We start from the raw sequence: 19,407 nt of genomic DNA on the forward strand, positions 1-19,407 counted from the left end.
ACTGCGTGAACCTGGACTGTTTCACTGTGTGAACCTGGACTGTTTCACCGTTCCCTTCCTCCTGTATTTTGTGCTGCCTGTCCGTCATAGATCAAACCCGTCTGGGGGTGTAGAACCCGACACCTCCCTCGCTGCTCTGATTAGGATCTCGGGTCCGCCGCAGTGAGAACGCGTCTGAAACGCGACACCGGATCGCCGACGTCCCCGACGGGAGCGTGAGAGGATGTGATCACGTCCCGTCAGAGAAACAACTAGAGATGAATGTTTAGTCAGAGCTTCATCAGGAGGAGGAGGAGGAGGAGGAGGAGGAGGAGGAGTTCTGGTTTGGATCCAGCTCCTGGTGTGAAGTGTTTACACAGCAGTGTCTCTGAACCAGATGTCGTCTGAGTTTGACAAACGATTAGATTTACTGCTGGTCATTCGTGGGTCGTCGTCATGACAGAGAGAACTGTAGACATCAGTCCTGACCCAGATCCAGATCCAGAACCAGAATCAGAACCATGTACTGAACCAAAACCAGATCCAGAACCAGATTCAGAATCAGAACCACAACCATTTCCAGAACCAAAACCAGATCGAGAACCAGATCCATAACAAGATCTGGAATCAGGACCAGATCCAAAACAGAACCAGACCCAGATCTAGAACCAAAACCAGAACCGGACCCAGATCCAGACCAACATGAACGTGAGTCCAGTCTGATTGACGTCTGGTTTCCTCCCTTAGAGGAAACGCTGAGTCGTGACTGTTGGGCCCGTTGGGTTCTAACGGACCTCATGATGAGGTCCAGATGTGAGTCCCATCACTGCCCCGCCCCCTCTGGGCTCTGATTGGACGCTGTGCGCTCATGGGCCCGCCTCTATTCGACCGGCAGCAGCTCGAAGAAAAGAACCCATGAGGAGAAAGAACCGCCCTGGCTGCTAAGCTCCGCCCCTGTCGAGTAATCTGATTACTCCTTTGTGGGCGGGTCCCTGAGCGACAGAGAGAGTGGTGATTGGTTGTTTCATGATCCCCGGGTCCGACTGTCACTCCCGACGAATTCGGGTCGGACGCCTCGCCTCCCCCCAGAGGTCAAAGGTCGCAACTCATCCATCAACCAGGATTCACGTCCCGTTGAACCCATAATGCACTGCTTCCTGTCAGTACCAACGACCCCCCCAGGACCCGCTGGACGGTTCTGATGAAACCTAATGGCCGCTCTTTGTTCTTCTTCTTTGGTTGGCAGCGCCCAGAGCCCCGGTGCATGCTGGGAACTTTGGTGTTGCCTGAGAGCTCATTAACGTCTCTGTTTGTCGGAACCCGGTCCGGATTGATGTGGCGTCTTACCGCAGCGGGCCCCCAGCAGCCAATCAGGAGCCGGGGAGGGGGCGGCGTGGGCCGGCATTAATGAAGAGGGGACGCGTGTTCAGAGTGGGGGGGGGGGCAAGGACATAGTGAGGACATGTAGTACACACCAGTACACACCAGTACACACCAGTACACACCAGTACACACCAGGATATTACTTCATTTCTTTCACACTAAACTGTATTTTGAATTAACTTTATTTACACAGAGCCTTTAAGTGTCGGCGAGACTTTCAAAATAAAAGCCTTGATGTTAACATTTACTAAATAAATTTAAACTTCTTCATACGACTCAAAACAATAAACTTGTTAACTTATCAACCAGTAAACTAATTAACTAATTAACTAGTTAACTAGTTCATTATTTTTTCTTCAGCAGCTGTTTTTATTTAAATTACTGTTTTCACAGCTGCAGCTGAATAAAGTTTTTTCAGTCTGATGAGGGTTTGTGGTTCACTAATTCATTTACTGTGTGTGTGTTTCCTGTCCACACACTAATAGAAACACTAATTGTTTGGCGCCGCTGGTCATCAAAACCTGCTGTGATTATTTGGGGGAGGGGGGGGGGTGATATGGGACTAATTAAGATGACCTAATGTGTGTGTGTGTGTTTGTGGGGGGGGGGGTCCCTGAGGACAGAGGACATAATTACAGCCAGGAGGCCTGAGAGTTCATCTGCGGACAGTGTGTGTGTGTGTGTGTGTGTGTGTGTGTGTGTGTGTGTGTGTGTGTGTGTGTGTGTGTGGATATGGGCTGTCAGGGGACTGCAGCGATCCGACCAATCAGAGTTCACCTCCTATTCCCTTTAAAGCCAGGTGTGTCTCACCTGAACCACAATCAACAACATCAGAACGTACAGCAGACGAGGAGGAAGAGGAAGAGAGATGCAGCCAATCACAGTCTGCTGATACTCCCAAAAAATAGCCTTCTAATTAACACGACAGTCCGGGTTCACGCAGTGAAACAGTCCGGGTTCACGCGGTGAAACAGTCCATCATCTGACAGGAAGTGGGTTCTGACCACGGATGAACTGTTTCGGACGCGTCAGAGTTTTATTTTTCTTCTTCCAAACTTCTGAACACTCCTGACTTTTAACTGCGGCCCCTGGTGGAGATGAATCTTCTGGTAACCATGAACGCCTCCATAAAGCTGACGTGTTGCCGACGGCGACGCTCACAGCAGGACACGATTCATTTCCTCCGTTCACTTTCTAAACGGGAGCGCCGTCGGAGCGACGCCCGGCGCCCAAACAGACGGTAAACACGGCGCTGAGAGGCTCGCCGTTAATGAAGGCGGCGGCGCCGGAAATAAATCTGCAGCTCGGAGACGTTTTCAGCTTCATGGAGACGTTTTATTCTCCACAAACGATCGGGACGCCGGTAATGAGCTCTTGTTACGGTTTTCCTGCATCATCACAAACCCGCTAACAAGAACGCCGCGTCGTCTACGGCGCTTTAACGGCCTCCAGGTGAACCGCTCCGCAATGATTCTTGTTCTGAGGACGGAGCTGGACTCTGATTGGCTGATTATAAGCAGCAGCTCTTCTAAAGAGATAAATGAAAATGTCTAGACCTAAATCGTTTTAGTTAAATTAGAAATTAAATCGTCACCTGCAGGGGGCGACACGCCTAAAAATTTTTTACTTTTCCGCGTTCGAAGTCCCGACGTGAACTTCCTGTCCGAGCGCCATCTGCAGCGAGGATGAGGAGAAGATGAAGATTTCTCCTTGTGAGGAGGAGGACGAGGACACCAGTTGAATGACAAGATGAAGGCGTGCTCCCAGCATGCATTGGGGCGAAGGGGGGGGGGGGGTGCGGGGTGAACGGACGCGGTCTGGGGTCGGTTTAGGAGGGAAAATGGGCTCGGCGGGCGCCGCTCCCCATTTATACGCCAATAAGGCACAGCAAAGCATCATGGGAGGGCCTTGCCGTGCGGGGGGCCTGTTTATGTATTCATTGAAGACTGAAGTGATTTTCTCGTACCTGACAACAAGGCTCCGCCCACGCCGCCCTGAGGTGAGGCATGATGGGAGCTGTGTGTCGGAGCTGCTGGATAATAAAGTTTCATCCTCACGTTTGAATAGAAACAAGTGACGGATCTTAAAAGACGACGCCGTCGACCCGGTAACGCCAGGACCGGGACAACCAATCAGGAGAGGGGCGGAGACACAGTCCACATAATTATATATTCATAAGTATATGAATATATAATTAGAAGGAAATAACCGTCAACTGTCAAGAACTGTCGATAAAGTTAGAAGGGTTTGAATTTATTAATTTAGCATGGATGCTAACGATCGGAATCGTCAACCGAAAGGGAAACAGTTATCACTCCCATCATGCATCATGACGTCGAAAAACTAATTATGGGATGTGCAAACTGAACTCATTGTTAATAAAGTCGCGATCAATCGAAACGTCGCTGGACGACGTTTCGATTGGCCTTATGAATCGTCTGGTCTCCATGACGACCACCGGGACGGCAAACGTCCCTCCAGGGGCATCATGGGTAGCGGCGCGGCGTGGACCCGCCTCCTGCTGGAGACGGGACAGGAAGACAAACTGATTGATATTCATGCGGATGGCGGGAGCTCCATTCGTATTCATGAGAAACCATCAAACATGCAGGGGCATGATGGGAGAACGCGGGATCCGGTCGCCACGCCGACGCCGCCAGAAGTTCCTCAAGAACAAACTGAGTAAACGTCGTCGGTCCGTTTCAGAACGAAGACAAGACGAGTCGAGTCCTGAATAAAGGGTTAATTTGGATTCAGATTCTCTTCTGAAACAACAAATAACATCCAGAGCAGGAAGCGGAATAAAAGAGCCTCAAGGAAAGAACTAGAATAAAAGAATCTGGAAAAAAAAAAAAAACCCAGAGGAAAACAACCAGAAGAAAAAAACCAGAGGAAAAGAATCAGAATAAAAGAACCTGGAATAAAGAAGAATCTGGAATAAAGAAGTGGAATAAAAGAAACAGAAGTAAACAGTCTGGAAAGAAGAACCTGAAGAAAAGAATCAGAAGAATCAGAATAAAAGACCTCGAAGAAAAGAATCTGGAAAAAATAATCTGGAAAAAATAACCTGAATAAAAGAAACAGAAGAACCAGAATAAAAGGAACCCGGACGACTGACCCAGGACGATAGAACCTGAATGCAGGAACCAGAGCCGACAACAAACGATCCAGATTCAGGGGTTTGTTTGAAGGAGAGCTGACTTGATGTGAATCCAGATTCTAAACTGGATCCAGATTCTGACCGGATCCAGACCAAACTCCACATCAATGCGACTTGTTTTATTGAGATCCGTCATTAAAGAAATGTTCTGGTTCTGGCCCAGAAGTTTTCCTCCCGCCGAGTTTACTGGAAGAACGTTTATTAGCTGTTACGTAACCTCAGATAAACAAACACACAAACAAACAAACAAACAAACAAACGTAACCGTGTCGGAGGTCAACAGCGATCCCTAACGAGTTGGGAACATTTTGGTTCTGTCTGGTCCACGCTATCAGACCCGACCCAGGTATCCGTTTGGCTTCCTGGCGCCGGTTGGGTCGACCAATCAGGAGCCAGGACTCGGTTGCCAGGTTGGCTCGCTGCGAGCAGAAAACCACTTTAATGGTCGAATCAGATTTATTGTCTTCTTCTGGTTGGTAGAAACGGTTCTGGTCCGGGTCTGTTCTCCAGATGGAACCGCACCCGCCCACCCCGGATTAACCCCCCAGGTGCTGGAGGACTTTTTACTTTACTTTTTTTCAGCGATAAATTCGGACCCCGTGACCTCCTGGAACAGAAGAACTTTCCTCTTCCCATCCAGGTCAGGTCATTATGCTGTTGAGAGAACTACAGCTCCCAGCATGCCCTGGGGCACCGGCCAGGTAGGAACAGAGCCAGACGGATGCGGGACAGGACCCTGATCTGTCATCACCTTGTTACCCAGTGGACCGACAGCTCATCGCCTCGGCAACCAGGGGGGATTTCACCATGGTAACGTCCTCTGAGGAGCCATAAGGGGGCGGGACGGGGGGGGGGGGGGGCAGCTGGTTTCCTCGTGAAGTTGTGTGTCCAGGAAGTAGACACGTCCCACAGGAAGAGGAAAACCTGCTGGGATCAAATCAGCGACAGAAAAGAAACGACGGCGGAAACGGAAAGTTTCAGGAAGACGTTTAAACGGCTTCAGTTTGACTCAAACCACCACAGAAGAAGAACGCGTTTCCATTAGTCAGCAGATTTTACTACAAAATCATCAAATTCGTGTCGGAGCAGCTAAAGACTCCCAAATGAATCAATATCACGCACACACACACACACACACACACACACACACACACATCAATTATTACTGGCTGCTGTGAGATAGTATCCAGATCATCAGCCAATCACACACGTCTCTGACTCTTCCGACCAATCCCAGCGCTAGGATCCACGGCCAATCAGATAGCAAGGATCACAGTAACTGGGGGTCTCACCCCTTTCTCCAGCTCCTTCATCCTGAGAGCCAATCAGAACAGACGATGAAGAGGAATAGAAAATATCCGTTTCTACATTCATGGGTTAAACGCTTCGAACCGGATCAAGGATCAGGATCAGGATCCTAATCCTGATTCTGATCCGAATCATGATCTGGATCCAGATCTGGATCAGGACGAGGAACTAAAGAGCTTCATCATGAACTGAGAATAAAACACAAATGTCACGGTGACTCCGCCCCTTTTTTGACGTTCTGTTGGTGAAATAATCCACCCTCGGGTCAAAGGTCAAACCCAACTGGATGGAATCGTGTGTGTGTGTGTGTTTTAATCGTCATGGTAATCAGAGCGTGAAGCGGCGGCGGAGGGATATCAGCTTCATCATGAACTCGCTGCATTTTTCATGCGTGAGGAAGAGGAGGGAAACACCACCTGACTCTGCTGGCCAATCACAGCGCGGCACCACTGATTTGAAACACCTGAAGCTTGTTTGACGTCTTGTGGGAACCAATCACGTGTCTCCAGTTCTGTCCCGCAGACCATCATGTGACACAAATCGACCCGTCACCATGGAAACGAAAAAACTTGTCTCATTAACAAATGCGAGACGTGCTGCAAACAGGCTAATATAGCATCTGTATTTGCAGATGTGCTAATGTTAGCTACAGCGTTAGCGGTAGACATGCTAATGTTACATAGCGCATTTACTGTAGATGTACTAATGTTAGCTATAGAATTAGCCATAGACGTGCTAATGTTAGCCAAGGCATTAGCTGTAAATGTGCTAATGTTTGATACATCATTAGCCATGGACGTGCTAATGTTATAATGTTAGATACAGCGTTAGCAGTAAACTTGCTAATGTATGCTTAAGCGTTAGCATCAGACGTGCTAGCGTTAGCGACAGCAGCTCGGCTGCTTCTGTCTGATCGGGTGTTTCTCAGGCCTCCTGCTGCGTCGTCGTCCTCTAATCCATCCGTTTATTGATACGCGATCAGTACGTCCGATCGGGTCCGATCGGGTCCGATCAGGTCCGGCTCAGCAGCAGATGGTCGTTTGGTTCTCCTCATTGTGTCGTCCTTTCGGGGGGGGGCGGTTGAAGGTCTGAGCCATTCGACCATTTCCATAATCCCCATTAAACACTTCAAATGGGCGCTTTAAGAGCGGCGTCATCTGCATAATCCCATTAACTCCGGCCGCCGCCGACACAACGCCGCCGCGGCTCCGGTGGAAGAAAAGTGTGTGAGAAAAGGCCGATTTAGCTTCTGTCGCGTTTGTGAATGAATGAAAGGAGGAGGAGAGGCCGAAGCGCCTCCGCCAAGAAAAATAAAAAGTCTTTTCTGGGGTGTCGGAGCTTCATCCGGGTGTAAATCTGCTGCTGCTTCCCATCCGTCTGGGGGGAAAATCCACTTCCTGTCGTCAGACGGGAGAAGAAAAACAGATTCACGAGGAAAAAGTAGGTCAGATTTAAATTCAGACCAAAGCGGGTGTTTCACCGGCGCTCGTAAAACACCAGCTGGCTGCTCCGAACCCGATCCGCCTGAGCAACGGACCTCCAGGCCCCGGCGTCGGAATCAACCGGGGTTTCCAGCGGCCGGCGCGGAAATGAAGCATCCATCACGGATCAAAAGGTCGATGAAGCGGTTTTTGGAGATGAATTAACTCCAGACGCTTCCTGAGGGAAACGCTAATGAAGCGCAGAGAGAAGAAAGGATTCCTGCGTCGCCCGCGGCGACGGGTGATGGGGGACGAGGAGGGTCGGAACACGCCAAAAACACGCCGAACGGCGTCCCAACAAACATCAACATCATCCGCGTTTGACTTGAGATGATCAAACGACAGATTGATCAATCGGCGATTGATGATTGGTGATTGGTGAGACCTGAGGTCAACAAATATAACGACCAATAGGAAGCATTCCGGCGCCGTGAAGACGGGGAGCGTTGTGGTTCCAGCTCTGATTGGCCGTCCCTCAATGATTCATGACTCGTCTCCGAGCAGGAACTCCAGGTCATCCATAATGAATGGAGCCGAGTTCAGCAGGTTCTGAAGGAACATCTGAAGCCGCCGCCCTCTGACGCAACAGGAAGGCCCCTGAGAGCGCCCCTTCAAAATAAAACGCACGACTAAACTCTCGTGTGACGCACCAGGTGGAACCGAGAACAAGAGGAACCTGAGACCAGATGTTTCTGCAGGTTTTCAGGATCTCTTTATTCCTCCGGTCCCTGAATGCATCACATTTGATTAATTGTGTCTCCACGGTGACGGAGACGGAACCAACAGCTGATCTAGAACCAGTTCTGGTCGCGGTGAGGACGACTTTATCCGCCGTCTGGCTGAGTGACGGAATCAGGTTTGTCTGAGTGACACCTGAACGCATCACTCACCGTCTCACTCACACACACACACACACACACACACACACACACACACACACACACACACACACACACACCGCCTCACGACACGCTGTCCTGTCCAGGATGGTAGGGGAATGAAATCTATCCCAGCATGCACTGCTTGACAGACAGGTGTGTGTGTGTGTGTGTGTGTGTGTGTGTGTGTTCGTGACAGCGGTTTGTCACACCTCATCATGAACGTCTGAGGGATCCGAGCCACGAGAGGAAGAAGATGAAGATGAAGATGCTGGGTCAGACGTGATTGATCGACATATTAATCAATAATCAACTGATTAATCATTGATCCACTGATCAATCAGTGACTATTCGTGGTTTCAGAACTCTCCTGACTCCTGATTGGTCGGGTTTTTTTTTACTTCAGACAAATGTTGAAAGTTTGAGAGCTTGACCTTGACCCCTGTAGGTCAAACGCGGTTCGTCTGATTAGCATCTTTAGCAACAACCAGCGCTAGTCAACCGTTAGCAAGTCAGCTAGCTGCTAACGAACAGCTGGTCATCATCATCATCAGCATCTTAAGTCATGGTGGTTTGTATGTAGCCTATCTTAGCACAACAGCTAAAGGCGATAGACGTTAGCGTTTTGACCTCCCTGGGGGTCAAAACTCCCAGGGGGTCAAACTTTTTTTCTGATCGTGTTTTCTGTTCCGACAGAAACACAAAACGAGATTTTTTTTTACGATGAATGAAATCCAGGAAACGCGGAGCTGGAATGTCATTTATTTAAATGCTTTATTTGGAGCGACTGTTTAAATAAAGGTTTATTCAGAACTGATGAAGTTTAATGTATTCATTTATATTTGCTCTTTATTATTATTATTATATCAATACTTATAATAGAAAAGATTTAAAAGAAACCAATTATTTAATCTGAGGAACTCAGTTAATTATCAAATAAACTTGATTTATTATTACCTTGAAAACGGATCCTAGTATTTTTCCGACATTTATTTTCTCGTTTTATATATTTCTCTATTTTCTACATCGGATGGACGAAAATTTATAATTTTTTGCATCTTCAAGAAAAATACAAAGAAATATTTAGAATTTTAATGAAATGAAAATGTAATTAAATTGAACATTTGTCATACAGGTAAATAATATTTTATGTGAATAAATGTTTATCTGTACTATTTTTAAACGTCTCAGCTTAAAGCGCAACTAAACAAAATAAAGCGAGGGCTTTAATTAACCTTCAGGGGCACGAAACACACACACACACACACACACACACACACACACACTGTCACAAGGACAAATTCAAACGCTCCTCATTAAAATCCACCTTCACATCAATGTCACTTTCAGAGAAATTTGTTTTTAATTATTAGTTTTTAACGGAACCGAAAGAGAAGGTTATTGGACCTATGATCGGATCAATAATCTATCAATAACGGTCTGAGTGATGTCATCATTCACAAACGTGTTAATGGGAGGAAAAATATCAATAAAAAAATATAAATAAAACAGATTTTTTTTGTTTTGTTTTAATAACTTCTGAATTCCAGTTTAATTGAACAACCGTTTCTACGGCGACCATCCAGACACGCCTCCGCCTGCAGGACGGCGATCGGGGTTAAATGCTCCGGGAGCGCCGCCTCCTTCCTGACGCACCGCTGGGACTTGAACCGACGACCTGCAGCCCTACGGCTCGGCATATGGCTCCTCCCACCTCCAGGGGGACCAATCAGGAGCCTGCTGATGCGTGCGCCTGGTTATCATCAGTCCATTAGTGAGTCTGGCCCACCTGAGGGGGCAGCAGAGGTTAACACCACCCACCCGGATCGCTCCCCTGGCGCGTCTCAAACGCACCTTCTGTTTCCAGGTGTCGGTAACTCTGATTAACGGCGGCGCGGCGCTCAGGGGGAACCCTTAATCCTGTTAGCGGGACACCTGAGCTGCAGGCTAATCCTGTTAGCACAGCTGATAGGATGAGGTCACAGCCCTGTGGGCGGGGCTTATGGGACATCTGCATCGCATGATTGACAGATGAGTGATTGCACGTCATTGATTATAAATCCCACCGCCCTTAAACGCATCACATCCAGATCCTGATCAAATAAGTCTGGATTTATTCCGAAATGACTGTAAACACATCGTCTCAGCCGCTAGCCCTGAACGCACCACTCCGACCCTGAACACACCACCGACCCTGAACGCACCACTCCGACCCTGAACGCACCACTCCGACCCTGAACACACCACCGAATCTGAACGCACCACTGACCCTGAACACACCACCGACCCTGAACGCACCACTGACCCTGAACACACCACCGACCCTGAACGCACCACTGACCCTGAACGCACCACTGACCCTGAACACACCACACCGACACTGAACGCACCACCGACCCTGAACGCACCACACCGACCCTGAACGCACCACCGACCCTGAACGCACCACACCGACCCTGAACGCACCGCTCTGCTGAAGCCGGTTCTGATCCGTTTCACTAAACAATAAAAACCTTGAGGCAACAAAGGAGCAGAACGAAATCATCCCAGAATAAACGAGTTTAAAGAACTCTCTCCACGGTTTTCCCATCAGCCCCGTCACCAGGAAGCTGGTGCTTCAGGTTGAAGCGGGTTTGAGGCTCAGATTCCAGAAACAGCTGATCTTCGTTAGCGGAGGCTGACGACGGTGCGTTTGACCAATGGGGGGGCGGGGTCTAAACCCACAGAGGAACCGCGTCCTGACCCGGTGCTCCGGACGGCGTTCCGACCCGTCTCGTCGCCATGGTGACGGACGGGCCTGACAGGCGGCTCATTTGCCGCCTCGCGTCTGTTTTTCTTTCCTCCTCTCAAATCTCAGACTGAAGGGGGTCAAAGGTCACCATCTGCTGCAAATCCCTCCAGAGGCCCGGCCGGCCAATCAGAATCAGAGAACGGGACGACGGCCACCTGTGGTGCCGGGTCGGGTTACGGCGTCATGTGACGTCTCACGTCCAATCGAAACATCGGGATTCTGCTGACGCAGTTAGAATAAAAAGAAAAACATTGTTTATTCTGAGGTGGGCGGAGCGAAAGTGGGCGGAGTTAAAGTGGGCGGAGCGAAAGTGGGCGGGACGGAGGTGACGTAAACAACCAACAAATTTTTTTTTGACATTTTAACCACAGAATCCATCAGATGTTTGTTTTTTTGCTCATAAATACAAATAAATTAAAATTAAATTTAAAAAAATAAATTTTAGAAACTTAAAATTAAATGAATTCTCTCTATATAAAGAATTCTTTCAGCCCCCCCCCCCACGCTGTCAGATCCTCGTCCGACCTGCTGCTGCTTTCAGGGTGAATTTCAGAAAACTGAAAGGTTCCAGCTCCTGCCCCGTACCCCTCCCTGCTCCGCCCCCTCCCAGCTCCGCCCCCCTCCCTGCTCTGCCCCCCCCACCCCCCTCGAAGCCGGGGCTTCACTGTTTCCTGCTGTGTGGATCCTGAATGTGGGTCAGACATTAAAATGCATGAGCGGGAGCTGAACCCATGATGAAGCGCTGAAGGAGCAGAGAATGTAAAAATAACTGGGGGGAGCGGCTGCCACACAAACCCCGCCCCCCTGACGCCGCGCCGCCACGCCATTGGTCCAAGAAAACCTTCATGTTTCCTGCTGCCGGGACCCAAACCGCCGTCACCCCAAACCACACGCCGGATTCCAGGAAATAAACTCCTTTAATAAACTATTCTTATCCTGCTGGGAGCCAATCAGAAGCCTGCACCGCCATCATGTGACCAGACACACACAGAGGGGTCAAAACAGATCAAGTTAAAGTTCTGACAGGTGTGATGTGAGAGGCCACGCCCAGTCATGGAGGTGGGACACGCCCATCTGACATACGAGAAATACTCTGATTACTTTAGCAGATCAGCTGATCAATCAGGCTCCTCCTCCAATCAAACCTTCTGATCAGTTTGGTTCGTGTACAATCCGATCAATATTTAATAACCTGATCAATATCCGCTGGAAACTCCTGAAGCCACGCCCACCCCGAACCTCCTCCGGTGCGTTCAGGTGCTCCGTGGTGCGTTCAGGTGCTCCTGTGGTGCGTTCAGGTGCTCCTCCGGTGCGTTCAGGTGCTCCCGTGGTGCGTTCAGGTGCTCCCGTGGTGCGTTCAGGTGCTCCCGTGGTGCGTTCAGGTGCTCCTCCGGATGTGACCTCAGTTTGACCTCAGTGTGACCTCAGTGTGACCTTAGTGTGACCTCTAACGTTTCATGTTTTACAACTTTTATAGTAAAATATTTAAAAGAACAATAATTATTGATTCTATTTTTGTAATTGACTACAGTCACACACACACACACACACACACAACTACTACTAGAAGTAGCTGTGTCCAGTGAGACGTTCAAAACATCAGGAAATCAGAACGCTGCCGCGACGCTTCAGCCACTCAAGTATAGAAAATATTTGAATGCTTAATAAAAAACAGAACTTATATCTGAGCTGTGAAAGGCAGTGAACACACACACACACACACACACACACACACACACACACACACACACACACACACACACACACACACAGGATGAACTCATGTTTTCCACTTTGAGTCACGTTGTTCTTATTAAACCCATCCGGACGTCGTCTCCGACAGAAAAACCGATGAAGTGAACATTTTTGGGGTTTTTGTGTTTCGAGCGTCGCCACAGAGGAGCGCTTCATTTCACTTAGCGAAACCGAGTCGGCCGAAAAATCTGCTTTAATTGACCTCCAAACAGCTGAAGGTCAAAGGTCGGTTTGAGGGATGATGGAACGTTCACCATTAATGTTTAAACGTGTTTCTATCAATGAATTAATAATAATAATTAATAATAACTAATAAATTAATAATCCTGCCTGTCTGACCCCGGCTCCACTGGTCGTCATGGAAACCAGTTTGTTCGCTTTTACATAATCAAGGAAAATGTAAATTTCCCACAAAACAAAATTTCCGTCTCTGAATCCTGATCCGCACCAGAACTTAATCTGAATCAGGTTCTAGTTTTGGTTTCTTCTCTCATTCTTCTATTTATCTGATCAATCGATCCATCAATCGATCCATCAATCAATAAATGCAAGAACCTCCAGAACGGGGATTTAAGTCGATTCTAATAAACCGGACAGCGATGGAATAAAAACTAAAATCAAGTTCCGGCGGCGACTCGTGTGAAGATTTCATCAAAGAAAAAAATAATGATAAGAATCTGGAAAAAACAAACAAAACTGGTGTCGCCTAAACAAACAAACAAACAAACAAATAAACAAACAAACAGACTATTGGTTGCCAGAACTAATCGGACGAATGCTGCTGCATCACACGGCGTGACCTTCAAGGGACGTAGGAAATAAATCCCATTTCAGTTTGATGTGGTGGAGGTTTTTTTTTTTTTTTAATCAAATTTTATTTTCCAAATAAACAAAACTGGAGGAAGACTTTTGAAACTAATTTACTCAAATGTTAAAATTTTTAGTAATTTTTTTTTAATTATGTTTATTTTCATGTGAAAAAGTTTCATGTTTTTCTCCTGAAGACGAGAAGAAAATCCTGACGGTAGATTTTTCCAGATTGTGACAAAACAGAGAAGAACCTAAAAGATGAAGTCGGATGCGGCGTCGGTGGTTCTGATCCGAATCCAACATCCTTCAAACTGATCTCGGATCAGATCCCCGTCGCCACAAACAGCTGGAGGTCAAACCTTCAGGTCAGCGAAGGTCGGATCATAATATCCTGTTTACGGCGTAAATAAAACTGTTGAGATCTTATTTTGTCCCGCAGAAACGTTTAAAGTCTTTATGGAATCCAATTTATTAACCAATATTCAAGGTCGTCATGGCAACAGACTTTAAACTGAGCTAGCCTTATCCATGAATAAACGATCATCAATGCTTTAAAACCATATAATAATCATTTTAGTTTGATTGACCTTTGGTTTTATTTTTATTTTATAGATTTTGTTTTCATGATTCTGTAAAATCGTTAAAAATAAAATTCTGTCTCCACTTCGAAATTTAATCGAGTGTCTCTGGACACCTTTTCACCGTCAGTTCCTGACAAACAAACAAACAAACACAAAAAACACAAACAAACACAAAAAACACAAACAAACAAACAAACACAAAAAACACAAACAAACAAACAGCTGTGATTTTTACACTGAAGCAGAATCTTCAGCTGTCGGAGTAAAAATACTCGATTACGGTAACATGAAGGACATGGAAGTACTAAAATTACTATAACACAAATACCATGTGAGCATGACAACAATACTACATAAATACTGCAACAGTACTACAACAATATAATAGTACCACAAAAATACTACAACAATAATTTACAGCAATACTACAATATTACTACAATACTACAGCAGTGCCACATGAAAATTACGATAATACTACACCAATACGGCAACAGTACTACAATACTGCATTAATACTAGAATACCACAACGATACTATATGAATACTACAATAATACTACTACAATATTACATGAACACCGCAACAGTACAACTACAACATTGCAACAATACCACAAAAATACTACAATATTACAACAATAATGAATACTACAGCAATGCCACACAAAAAATACAATAATACTACAACAATCCTTCAGCAATACTACAGTGACACTATGGCAATACTACATGAATGCTACAGCAATACTACACCAATACTGCAATAACGTAACAATAGAATTACAATAATACTACAATAATTCCACGTAAATAATACCAGCCGGGTTAATTTTAAAGTTTCTTCCTATAAATAAAACCTGAAAATCAATTAACAGATTAAAAAACGAACGCGGCTGCTTCTGATTGGACCCTCCAGAAACCAGTCGACCAATCAGATGACAGAACAGCCGTCAGTGCGCTGCTGCCAGCCAGAGTACAGTCGGCACCACAGAAGAAGAAAACAACGTGAAACATGGTGACAGCAGAGGTCAAAGGTCACAGCAGGACTAATCCGGGTCACCTGGACCAGAACTCAGGACAAAAATCTGGACTCAAATCTAACTTTATTCTAAGATATATACAGATTATTTTTGTTCTGATTCATCCGTTCGACAGAAATCAGATTATCAATAAACGACTTGAATTTATTTTACTGCTATTCTGGACACTAAAATCAATTTTTACACTTAAAAAAAACAACATATTGACATTTCACCCCAAATTGTCACGGAATCTAAATGAATTTTTACACACATTTGTATTTCGTTTAGCAGATGCTGCGGTTTTTCTTCTGCGTTATTTCAATAAAAACTGAGCTGGAATTTATTTCAGTCCAGATTTCTGTGATGCGGTGAGAACTCTGTATTTAAATCTGGGTTTTTATTATTCTGTTCATTGAAATCAAAATTTCAAATAGAATTTGTATCACTCATACTTAAAAAGTGTTTTTGAAATTATGCATATTAATTTCTTTATTTTGTTGTTTCTTCTTCATAAAAACATTTAAAGTTTTACTATCAGGATTTATATTGAAGTTAAACTCAAGTTAAAACTAATTTTCTCTCAAATCCGCAACTTTAAAATCAAATTTTTGAGGATAACAAAACTATTTTTACACTAAATAAAAGTTTTTTTCTGGGCCTCATTAGTCTGTATGTGGACCGGGCCCCGGGTCCCGGGTCGCGGGTCTTACCTGGGGTTGGAGCTGTTCCAGTACACCGCGTACCGGTCGGAGACGAGGCGGTCGTCGGTGACGGCGGAGCAGCACCGGAGCAGCAGACCGAGCAGCAGCAGCAGCGGCGGCCGCCCAGGGCGCTCCGAGCGCGGGTGCGCGGCGCGCCGCGTCCCGCCGAACATCCTCAGCTGTGATCTCAGCAGGAACCGGAACCAGAACCGGAACCGGACCAGAAGCTCATCAAACACCAGCACAGATTTCAGTTCGATTCACGGAGAGGATCAATAATCACCGATGATCGGCGTCATTCTGTCGTTATTTCTGCACGTGCGTCCGGTTGGACCTCAGAACCGAGCCGAACCCGCCTCCAGGGGGACGGACGGTCCCCAAGTTTCATCTTCACTCACACGGAACCGGATCGGACCCGCAGCGCACCGGGAGCCGGTCCGACCATGTGCGTCCCGAACTCACGGAGAGAGTCCGACCGAGCCCGGTTTTGGTCCGGGATCGGAGTCCCCCCCCACCCCTCACGGAACCGAACCGGAGCCTCACCGGGGAGGAGCCGAACCTCCAACCGGAGCCGCTCTGGAAGATCAGGACCCGCAGTGGGATCCGGTGTCTGGTCCCGGGTGCGACCTCCGCTCCGCTCGAACCTTCTGGTTCTACCCGCCGAACCGAACGGGACCGGACAGAACCGAACGGGACCGGACAGAACCGAACGGGACCGGACAGAACCGAACTGCAGACGGAGACAAAGACAAAGTTTGCTCGGAGCTCCGGGAGGAGCGTTTGGTTCGGTCACCGGCTCCGTCCTCTCTGCTGCTCCCGGTGCGCTCGGGGGGGGCGGAGCTTCGATTCACAGCGTCTCTCCCTCCAATCAGTGGCTTCCCTCGTGGCCAAAAGTTTGTGGACATCTGGTCACGTGACACTGACTCCAGATGAGGTCCGATCCGGTACTCAGGTACTAATACCGGGACTAACACCTGGACTAATACCGGTTCTGGTCCTCACATGTTCACTTGTTGGTTTGTTTGTTGTACTGGAACCATGGGCGGGGCCAGGGGCGGGGCCAGGGGCGGGGCCAGAAGTGCAAAAGCCCCAGTCAGAATCTAATTGGCTCTGTCTTGCAAAGATCGTGATGATGCATTTAATCAAAGTGGGAATAAACAACTCCTGTCTTATGTTCAATACTTCATCAATATGAAAACTGATCATTGGGGCGGGGTCTGTGATCAGTTTTCATATTGATTGAATTATTGATTAAGATTTCATATTGATTAAAGCGGAAAACTGATCATTTTATTTCTTAATATTTTTAGATCCTGGACACGCCCCTTTTTTGAAGTTCTACTCCAAATTGGGGCGGGGTCTGTCCCGGGACCAGCATGTTTGCTGTAAATTTGTCCTGTAGTTTTTGTTTTGCCCCGCCCACACACATGACGTTTCCTCTCTTCATCTTCATCTTCATCAGGAGTTGCTCAAACTGAACCGCTCTAATCTCTGCTCCTCTTCCTCGTCCTCTGGGCCTTGAACCCATCACGGATGACGAAGGTGATGAAGACCACGGTCCAGTCGAAACAGAAGCCGTGATGCGTTCAGGGTCTCGTCCCCGCGTCCCGTGATTCAGCACTCATAAATATTTGAGTGTGTCAGCTTTGTATGGAAAGAAAGGAGGTGAGGATGGGGGAGGAGGGGGGAGACGGGGGAAAGGAGGTGAGGACGGGGGAGGAGCGGGGAGACGGGGGATGAATCTTTTATTCTGGCTTTCAGGACGGCTTCAGATTAATGGAGCCTCCAGATTAAAGTTTCAGAGGCGACAAGAATAAACGCAGAGCGGCGACAACCAGCAAGCATGGAGAGACATGTGATTCACTTTAAGACACGTTTCATAAAATAAATCAATCGGTTCATGAATTGATCTCCAATTATTTAGTTTAAGAAGACATTCAAACTGACATCTTATTGATTCTTTATTACTATTTATCAATAATGAACATCGGATCTGAGCAGAACCAGTGTTCTGCCCCCTGCTGGTCATCATCAGCATCACTCTGTGTGTGTGTGTGTTTGTGTGTGTGTGTGTGTGTGATCCATATCTACTGAGCAACTGCTATAAATTTGCCCCTCCCACCTCCGTCGTGTGATGTCATGAATTAGGGTGGTGACCGCGGCCTATGAGACGCTCAAGATGAGCCTGAACGCAACATGTGATGAAGGTGATGGTGAAGAAAGTGAAATAAAAACAGATCCACAATCTGCATCTGAACCAATTGTAAACAAACATGAGTGATCACATGACCTCCTGGAACCCAGACGATGATGCGTTCAGTGACCTCCGGGAAACCCCAGAACTCTATGAAGTTTCTTGGTGTTTGGTTCCACAAAGAACCTCAGAACTCAGCGGAACCGTGTGTGTGTGTGTGTGTGTGTGTGTGTGTGACCTTGTACAAGGAGACGATGTGGGGGGACGGGGGTGGGGGGTGGGTGAAGTAACCAATCAGACAGACGATTTAATGGACTATTTTCCGATTCATCCATCGGCCTCTAATTGACCTGCTGTGTGTGTGTGTGTGTGTGTGTGTGTGTGTGTGTGTGTGTGTGTGTGTGTGTGTGTGAATTAGCATCCTTTCAAAGCGCAGTAAAGGGTTAAATCGGGTTTTGATAATGGACCGTTTTTCTCGTCTCGTGCCGACAGAAGCACCTGCCGGCCTCGTCCAATCACAGCCGCACCGAGACGCCGCTGCCCAGGGGGGCCCTGCCCGGGGGGGGTGGTGGTGATGGGAGAAGGGTGGGGGTGATGGTGGTGACGGGGGCCGGTGAACCGAACGTCTGCATCATCTCCGTTTAGCCAGAAGCGCTGGAGCTGTCAGCCGGGTGCGGAGCGGCGGCGGCGGCTGATGGACCTGTCATCCGTCCGGCCATTAACATCACGTCAAACACGCGTGACCGCCCATCCAGCAGACGTGAACGCAACACGACGGGGATTATCCGTTTGACAGCCGTGTTTGTTTGTTTGTGGCGGACGCCCAGCGGGGGGGCGGGACGGGATGTAGGGTGGGGGGGTGGGATGGGATGGGGGGATGGAGAATTAGCATTTAAAGTAGAGGCCCGCCAGGCGTGAGACCCCCCCTTCCGCCCCTACCGACTCAGAAACTACCCAGAAACCACTGCACCTCAGGTGAGCAGCAGTCAGGATGACCTCAAACGCATCACAGGTAGACAAGACGCCGCCGGCGGCTCCAGAACGTTTAAAAAATATTTAAAGCACAAATAAAATCAAGGCTAGTTTCAAAAACCCAGACGAACAAACGTACCTGAACGCATCACAGGAACAGGTATCCTAAAAGGAAAGCCCTGAGGTCAGCGGGTCAGACAGGAAGTTAGGAGGCGGGCCTTAAAGTCATCAGTTAATGACCCAAAAATGAGAAAAGAATAAAACTTTATTGACCTGAGTCGACCTGAACGCAGCACGGGGCTGTAGCTCCGCCTTAAGTAGGAAGATAAAGGGTTAAACTGATGAAAGGAGAGGAAGAGGAGGAAAAAGAAAAGGGGAGGAAGGGAGGG

General features: G+C 47.5%; 1 protein-coding gene across 1 annotated transcript in view; it reads right to left on the reverse strand.

The window, feature by feature from the left end:
* Positions 1-16,862, reverse strand: part of LOC137598992 (ephrin-A2) — a 32,178-nt gene extending 15,316 nt beyond the window's left edge. The window contains exon 1 of the mRNA XM_068319611.1: positions 15,862-16,862. Within this exon, the coding sequence (XP_068175712.1) occupies positions 15,862-16,025 (164 nt within the window). The 5' untranslated portion in view covers positions 16,026-16,862. The remainder of the gene's footprint in view (positions 1-15,861) is intronic.
* Between the last annotated feature and the right edge of the window lie 2,545 nt (positions 16,863-19,407).

The sequence above is a fragment of the Antennarius striatus genome, chromosome 7 (genome assembly GCF_040054535.1).
Source record: "Antennarius striatus isolate MH-2024 chromosome 7, ASM4005453v1, whole genome shotgun sequence".
In the NCBI taxonomy this organism is placed as follows: domain Eukaryota; kingdom Metazoa; phylum Chordata; class Actinopteri; order Lophiiformes; family Antennariidae; genus Antennarius; species Antennarius striatus.